This window comes from Eurypyga helias, unplaced genomic scaffold (assembly GCF_000690775.1).
Source record: "Eurypyga helias isolate BGI_N326 unplaced genomic scaffold, ASM69077v1 scaffold38972, whole genome shotgun sequence".
Lineage (NCBI taxonomy): Eukaryota > Metazoa > Chordata > Aves > Eurypygiformes > Eurypygidae > Eurypyga > Eurypyga helias.
This window is the reverse complement of record NW_010236021.1, coordinates 2,403-11,337: the sequence shown is the minus strand read 5'-3', so window position 1 is coordinate 11,337 and position 8,935 is coordinate 2,403. Positions and strand designations below refer to the sequence as shown.

At 36.0% G+C, this 8,935-nt stretch overlaps 1 protein-coding gene across 1 annotated transcript; it reads left to right on the top strand.

The window, feature by feature from the left end:
* Positions 1-900: 900 nt before the first annotated feature.
* PLCL2 (phospholipase C-like 2) lies at positions 901-6,924 on the top strand (the record flags this gene model as incomplete). Its single annotated transcript, XM_010146948.1, has 2 exons — positions 901-3,383; positions 6,721-6,924. Coding segments are annotated over exons 1-2 (2,640 nt in total), but the record flags the coding sequence as incomplete, so codon positions are not given.
* Positions 6,925-8,935: the final 2,011 nt, after the last annotated feature.

The window sequence follows — 8,935 nt, the reverse complement described above, 5'->3', positions numbered from 1 at the left end:
ACTCTAGGTTATTTGATTGTTTTAAGAGCAAAGGTAAATCACTTCCCTTCCTGACCAGGTCTTGCACTTACATTCAAGTTCTTTCCAATGATATGTAACGTCTTTGGAACCAGCTAAACTTGAGTCCTCTCACACATTTCCCTCCGGAGTCATTGTTTTATTTCCTGAAACTCAGCATTTGCAGTGAATTACATCTACACCAGTCTAGTCACTTGTGTTTCAGTGTAGCTTCTCATGAGGAACATGGTGTTTTCCTAGAGCAGGGGTGGGATGCATGCATCAGCGCTCTGGGCAGTCAGTGGGAAGAATTGGATAGGTGCCGTAGAGAAGGGAGCATCTGTAGTAAGCGTTGCTAACATCTTGCATACTTAGATTAGGACCATGTCCTATGGATTTTACGTAATTAATTGCGTATTAGTGTTTCTCTGGTGTCAGCATAGTATTAAAGCATTATATTTTGTACTGACGAAGTTCAACAACCACCTGTAGGACTGTATAAGGACTCAGAGGAAAGCTTACTTTGGCTTTCCTCTGCTATGTTGGCTGCAGAATCCATTATTTCTGTAAGTAGGTTATTACTGATAAAATAAAGTGCTTTTATACAGCATTATTACTTCATTAGCATTCACAACTTGCTTTGTTTAATGTTGTGTTTATACAAACAAACAAACAAACCCTGGAAGATCACTTATATAGGCAAGAACAAATATTAAGGCATTATTAGTATTATCATTTCTGATGCTTCCCATAAGAATTCCCATCTTACTTGTCATCGCATAGATGCTAGACCTTTGTGAACTACTTTATGAACTTTCAGCTATAAGCTGAAACCTATTTCAGTGTTGAGCAAAATCATCCTGATACATGTTTTCTTTTTCTCCCCCCTTGTTTTCCAGGATGGTACGAAACAAAAGCGAGAACGGAAAAAGACTGTGTCATTCAGCAGTATGCCAACTGAGAAGAAGATCAGCAGTGCAAGTGACTGTATAAACGCGATGGTTGAAGGCTCTGAGCTCAAAAAGATTCGATCCAACTCCAGGGTGTATCACCGATACTTTCTTTTAGATGCAGATATGCAGTCTCTACGCTGGGAACCTTCGAAAAAGGATTCTGAAAAAGCAAAGATTGATATTAAATCTATCAAAGAAGTAAGAACAGGAAAAAATACAGACATTTTTCGCAGCAATGGAATATATGACCAGATATCAGAAGACTGTGCTTTTTCAATTATATATGGAGAAAACTATGAGTCGCTAGATCTTGTTGCTAACTCAGCAGACATCGCAAATATTTGGGTTACTGGCTTAAGATACCTGATTTCGTATGGAAAACATACTCTCGATATGATAGAAAGTACTCAAGATAATATGCGGACTTCATGGCTTTCACAAATGTTTAGTGAATCAGATGTAGATAATTTGGGATATATACCCCTGTGCACGGCTGTACAGTTTATAAAAGATTTAAATCCTGGTTTAAAAACTAATAAAATTGAACTAAAATTCAAGGAGTTGCTTAGATCCAAGGAAAAAACTGGTACTGAAGTAACAAAAGAAGAGTTTATTGAAGTTTTTCATGAGCTTTGTACCAGGCCTGAAATCTATTTCCTGTTGGTTCAGTTTTCAAGCAATAAAGAATTCCTAGATACCAAGGACCTCATGATGTTTTTAGAAGCAGAGCAGGGTATGGCACATGTCACGGAAGAAATAAGCCTTGAGATTATTCAGAAATATGAGCCAGCCAAAGAGGGTCAGGAAAAGGGTTTTCTTTCTATAGATGGGTTTACGAATTACCTTACTTCACCAGACTGCCACATATTTGATCCAGAACATAAAAAAGTTTGTCAAGATATGAAACAACCTTTATCTCATTATTTTATAAATTCATCTCATAATACATACTTGATAGAGGATCAGTTTCGAGGGCCTTCGGACATCACAGGTTACATTCGTGCTCTTAAAATGGGTTGTCGGAGTGTTGAACTGGATGTATGGGATGGTCCGGATAATGAGCCTGTGATTTACACAGGGCATACAATGACATCACAGATTGTCTTCCGTAGCGTGATTGACATTATTAACAAGTATGCATTTTTTGCTTCGGAGTACCCTCTTATTTTGTGTTTAGAAAACCACTGTTCTATTAAGCAGCAGAAAGTGATGGTACAACACATGAAGAAAATTTTGGAGGACAAACTACATACACAATCTCCAAACATTGAAGAGTCTTATCTTCCATCACCGGAATCACTTAAAGGGAAAATACTAGTTAAAGCGAAGAAGCTTTCCTCTAATTGTTCGGGACTAGAGGGAGATGTTACAGATGAAGATGAAGGAGCAGAAATGTCGCAGAGAGTGGGGAAAGAGGGAGTAGAACAGCAAAACTCGATGTTGGGGAAACGATTTCAGCTCTGCAAAGAACTCTCTGAGTTGGTAAGCATATGTAAATCAGTTCAGTTCAAAGAGTTTCAAGTTTCATTTCAGCTCCAGAAGTACTGGGAAGTGTGCTCATTTAATGAAGTGCTTGCTAGCAAATATGCCAATGAAAACCCAGGAGACTTTGTGAATTATAACAAACGTTTTCTTGCGAGAGTTTTTCCCAGCCCTATGAGGATTGACTCTAGCAATATGAATCCCCAGGACTTTTGGAAATGTGGTTGTCAGATAGTAGCAATGAACTTTCAAACGCCTGGCTTAATGATGGATCTTAACATTGGTTGGTTTCGACAAAATGGAAACTGTGGCTATGTCCTTCGTCCTGCTATCATGAGAGAGGAAGTATCCTTCTTTAGCGCGAATACGAAAGACACCGTGCCTGGAGTTTCGCCTCAGCTGCTTCATATTAAAATCATTAGTGGGCAAAACTTTCCTAAACCCAAAGGATCAGGTGCCAAAGGTGATGTTGTGGATCCTTATGTCTATGTTGAAATACATGGAATCCCTGCCGACTGTGCAGAGCAAAGGACGAAAACTATGCATCAGAATGGGGATAACCCGATCTTTGATGAAAGCTTTGAATTTCAAATAAATCTACCAGAACTAGCCATGGTGCGTTTTGTAGTACTGGATGATGATTACATAGGGGATGAGTTTATTGGGCAGTACACTATTCCCTTTGAGTGTCTACAGACTGGCTACCGGCACGTTCCTCTGCAGTCGTTAACTGGTGAGATTTTAGCACATGCCTCCTTGTTTGTGCATGTGGCCATTACTAATCGAAGGGGTGGTGGGAAACCTCATAAGCGGGGCCTCTCTGTGAGGAAGGGCAAGAAATCAAGGGAATATGCTTCTTTGAGAACATTATGGATTAAAGCAATAGATGAACTGTTCAAGAATGCTCTCCAACCTATTCGGGATGCCACGGATTTGAGAGAAAATATGCAGGTACAGTTTTTACAATAAATTTATTGGTTCTTGTATTTTTTTATGATGATTCATATGGAATATACGTTCTTAAGAAACTTGCTGCATTTTGTAAGTTATGCTATTAGAGTCTAATAGTGAACAGCTTTAAAAATGGATTATGTATAGCCTTTTAGGTGGCACTGTCTACTGAGGTAACCTTGGATTATGCGTTTTTTATTGAATGTGAACTGGAAATATGGTGCCAGTGTTGGAACTCGAGCCTCTTGACTCATGCAATGTCTTTGAAGGAATGTTAGATCTACATTAGAGGAAAGTACAGCAATATTTTAGTTTTAAAAAATGAAGTTAAATAGAAGTGCAGGAAGAAAATACAGCTGATAGACAAAGGAGGCTTTACTTGTTATTAGAAAAATTCTTGTCCTTGAAAGTATGTTTGCATAGTTTCACTGAGGTTTTGTTTCTTCCGCATTCCCAAAAGAAGGCAGTACTTTGAAAAAGACCATTTGTTTTCTGTGATTCTTCCTAGCAACAATATGTTAGAAATACATGGAATTAGCACTAAGGTATTGGAAGGCATCCTCTAGAAGAAACTATCTGACTGTAAAAGCCGCATATAGTAAACACATTCAATTTCAGTACAGGCTGAGGTGCTTGTTTTTGAGGAAGCCAAGAGATCCCACTTCAAAAATGCATTGTTTGGAGATTCCGAAAAAGATCCCAGGTAAATAAACGCGTAGGTTAAAGTGAGTTGCAAAGTTGTGTTTATTAAATAAAGCTTGTAATTATCTATAAAATTCTGATGGAATGCTAACAATGATCAATAAAATTAAGCATCGTCATTTCAAATGAAGTGACCTATTAAATCCTTTTACTCTTATGTAATGTTCAGGGAAAACTGATCAAAGAAAGTCTGAGGCTCGATTCTGGATTTTAAAGGCACATCAGTGTAGATAAATTTTTGTCATAAATAATCTTATATTGAAAAGATTTTAATAGTAATACAGTTTTACAACTAGTTTTTCTTCATATGAAAGAAGACATTCCTACAGCATTATGAAGCTCTCCCATTCCACTTGGTATATGAAATTGTTACAGTAAAAGATGATTAAAAAAATATGGAGATGAAATTTTGATTCATAAATGTTTCACATTATGGACTACATATAAAGTGAACTTTACCTCTAGTTAACCTATTGAAGGCTAGAATTCTGTGATATAAAGGGTGCTGTATTTTAAAATACATTTCAAGGAAGAGCTGAACATAAGGAAGACCTGAACGTAAGATTTGAGGAAACAGTGAAAACATACAGTTTTTGTAGCTACTTTAAACTCCCTACTGTGCATGCTGCACTATTTTCCAGAACTGATATAATTGAAAACAGGCTCAACAGTGTGGTTTCTTTGAACATGAGATAGTAAAAGGTGTTTTATATATTTTATTCTGTGAGTTTGAATTCACCATCATCGTCTCTCTAAAGCTACCAAGAAGATATTTTAGGTACGTGAGGGAATACTAGTTTTGCATAGTTTTATTGACAGATTATATAATATGCACAATTTAAACTCTGCATAACTAAGGTTTTACAGCTAATAAACAAACCACTCAAAATAAATATCAACATATATAAGGGAATGTGAGATTTGTTTGAAGGACTGAATATGACTGAAATTTTGTATTATAAATTGTTATGATTTCTATGAAACAAAAATAATCTCCCCACAAGACAGATTTGAAAAAGCAAGTTTTGTTTTTGTGGTTTTTTTTTTTTTTTTTAATAGCAGATGGACAAAAAAGGCAAAAAGAAAGTGTGCAGCAGTGAGTTTAATGGTTTCTCTAAATCTATATACAAATAGCTAGCCTGTTTTCTTCTGTTAGGTAATATGTTACCATGTCAAACACCGATGTCATAACTTCTTGTTACATATTAATCACTGATAATAGTATAACAAGAGTGATTAAACTGGATGTGATGTTGCATGTTAAATTGCTTGACAGTATGAGGGATAATCCCTGGATATAGGGTTTGGAAGTCCAAAGGCAAGAGTTATAGCCATAGTTCTGTCTTGCCTGCCATTAGTTAATATCTGTGCTCCCTGGATCCTCGTTAACTTCTCTGTAAAATCGTGGTTCGTGATGCCTTGCCTATGATGTTTATCTCAAACAAAATCTCTTTGAATGGACTTCCCAATGTCTGTCTTTTCAACTATGTAATTATTGTGTCATTAAGGTGTAGTCCCGTTAAGAAAAGTAATTTGTTTCCAGGACATTTACTAGATGCTACTGAACGTTTGCTTAAACTACACTGTAAGTGGCTGTGGTAGATGTAATTTGATATTCACATAATTTTTCATGAAAATGCTGTTATACATATTTTGAAGTGTATTTTGGATATTTTGTCTAACGAAGGGACAGCAAATATTTCATGTTCGATTCCTGTTTGCATTACGGTTGGCATTATGTCTCTCAAGAAATTTGTACACAAATGAATCTTATCATGCCAGCACGGTGGAAAGTTGCTTTGATTAAAATGAAAATCTGTGTCAGATACCCTGCTTGGGTAAGATGTGAGAAAAAGGAGCACTGAGCACATTTGTGACTTAAATACTCCATGAGTTTTTTTGATTCTTACAGGAACACTAACTCCAGACCTGCCATAGATCACAGCTCCCACTTGGTACAAAAATTCTAAATTCATTACAGTGCTGAGAATATTCCCATCATGGAATTCCAGTGGCTACTTGGAGTCACATTGTATTTCTAGTATTGGAGAATTTTCTTCCAGTCTAAACGTATGGTTTTATATTCTACCATATGGTATATAAAATACAACAATAATAAATTTTAGGGAAAGGTACAAAATTGGTATTTATATTAAAGTACCTTAAAAATTTATTTAAGTGTGATTCTGTGATAGGAATGACATCGGTAGCGGAGTGCTGGGTTTGTGAATCACACCAAATGTGAGCCAGCAGATCCACAGCACGTCTGGACTATAGTTCAGGTATGTTTAAAGTTACAAATGGGCTGAGTTCTTCCTTCCACTTCACTTTGCTTATTTGGGACATTCAGCACCTAATATTTTGTTTCTCTTGCTGGCATTTTAAAAATTACTTTGAAATGTCTTAGAATTTTTCAGAATATGTAAGTAGTGAATTCTGTGTGAATTTTTGACATTTTTGCTAAAATATATGTGTAATATTGCTTGCTTTTGAAAACCGCCAGTTCTTCAGGGAAAAGCTGTGGTAATTCCACATCGTAGCTCAACTATAACAGTGAAGCGCTTTATCCTGAAAGAGTAAGACATTAAAATTCATATTTAACTGTAAAGGAAACTCTTTTTTTTCCTTTTTGCAGAATGCAGTAGTTTCATTCAAAGAGTTATGTGGCCTCTCTCCTGTAGCAAATCTTATGCAGTGCATTTTGGCAGTGTCTACGCGCTTGGTTGGGCCTGATAATACACCCTTGGTAGTACTGAACCTCAATGATCAGTATCCGAGTATGGAGCTCCAAGGGATTGTTCCAGAGGTCTTGAAAAAGATTGTAACAGCATATGACATGGTGAGTAGTCCTTTGTGGTTATTTTATACGCTATTTGAAAGACTTTCTTTTTGCAATATACAGTGCCCTGCCTGTTTTGAAAGGTCATTTTAACGTGTGACTTCCTATTCCGTGCTTCATTACATGTGCTTGAAAGTCATTCCCATGCACGTACAGCAACTGATAGTGTTTTTATATTGGGTAAAACATAGAAATTAATACACTGCATGTAAGTACGTAAGTGTTTGTACGCTTCAGAAGGCAAAGTGGTTATAATCAAGAGGTTTTAACATGAAGAGGATGGATTAATTTACCTGTTTTGCAGTAACTTGATACTTTTTGCTCTTACATTAATTTGCCACTTTACGTTTTTCCAGTTTGTGGACCTTGATTTCGTTTGGCTTTGACTCAACATAGAATAGAAAAATGCCAGGAACTGCTTTTAGGAATTGTAGTTTTATATGCTCCTTGAAGTGTTAAACTCTACACATGCTTTTTCATTTTCCTTTGCTATATCTCTCTTACAAATCTCATTTGATTAGGGATTTTTACATCTGTAAACAGCTGTAGTGTCAACTTCAGCTTTTATACTTCAGTAAATATGCAAATTGTCTCTTTAGAGGCTGGAAGTTGAACGTGTTGCAAGGAAGGGAGAACTAACACACTGAGAAATACTGATGTGCATCTGCCTTGCATTAACTTAAAGCATGAAAGAAAGATCCAGACAGGTGTGATTTAAATGCTCTCCTTACTTCACTGAAGTAATCTGGCACAGAGTAATCGAGCCTTTACTTATTTATTTAATGATTTCTTTAATTTGATTTATCACCTGACAAGAAGTAAACAAGTTTCTAGGATAATTTTGCATTAATTTTGAGCGGTAAAATGAGAAACCTCACCTTGCAGGATGAAGTCACTGTTTTAAAAACAGTCCTTTCTATTTAAAGAAAGAAAATTAAAGAAAAGAAACCAGTAGCCCATTTTCACTTGTATCTTTTACACTGCTTTCTAAAGAAAAAGGAGCTTTAGAATAATGCTATACCAGTCCAAAAAGCACTCATAGGTAATTTACAATTTAGGTAAAGTTTATGTAGTTCAGTGATAATGTAAATATAACATAATTTGATTGGAATGGTAGCATGGTTACCAGAAGATAGTGGTATATCCTTTTAGTAGTAGCTTAGAGGGTATCACCATAATTAGGATGCAACAAAGCCTGATTGTTGGGGTTACCCCTGTAACGCGTACGTAGTGAAATTCTGTCTTGTTGATGGAGTTGTCTCTACCTGCAGTTTGTTCAGATGTGGGGATGCTGCTTGCTAGTTATTAAGCTATTCCAGATACTTAAGATCTTTTTTTAAGTCTGGAATAAATCTTTTGTTTGAAGGTCACTTAGACAGAGGGGACTCAGGACTCCAGAAATCTTTACGATCCAAGTTTGGTTTACTCTTTGTCTCTCACATATTCTTTTCCCCCCTGCATTCTGTAGTCTACACATGATTTGAATATTCATGTGCTTTAGAAATCTGTATTTTATTTTCATGTTTAAGAATAGTAGAATATTTATTTAGTGGCATGTTCAAAGCATTTTTCCATTTTCTCTTCCCTAAAGGAAAAAGACTGAATTTCAAACAAAGACAGAGTATGATAGTGCTTCTGGCTCTAAATGATATTGAAGATAACCAAAAATTAAGATTGTTTTGATCAAATAAAACTTTAAAATCATGAGATGCGTTTCACTTTGTATTGATCTTCCCAATACTCTGTCCTGTTTGAGAAAATGTTTTAAGCAATTAAAATCTGTAGGATATACTGAAAAATGAAGTCAGCCATGGTAGTCATACTGATAGCTTTTGTTTCTGACAGTACCTTGTTAAGCAGTGGGAGACATCCATATCCTCCTTTCCTCAAGGAGAGGAGAAGCGATATGAAGCTTTTTAGCTCATATATTGATTTTTGCTATAGTAGGAGATGTTTAGAGTCTGATACTATCATAGTGTTCTATCTGTGTGATTTTGGTGTAAATTAATAC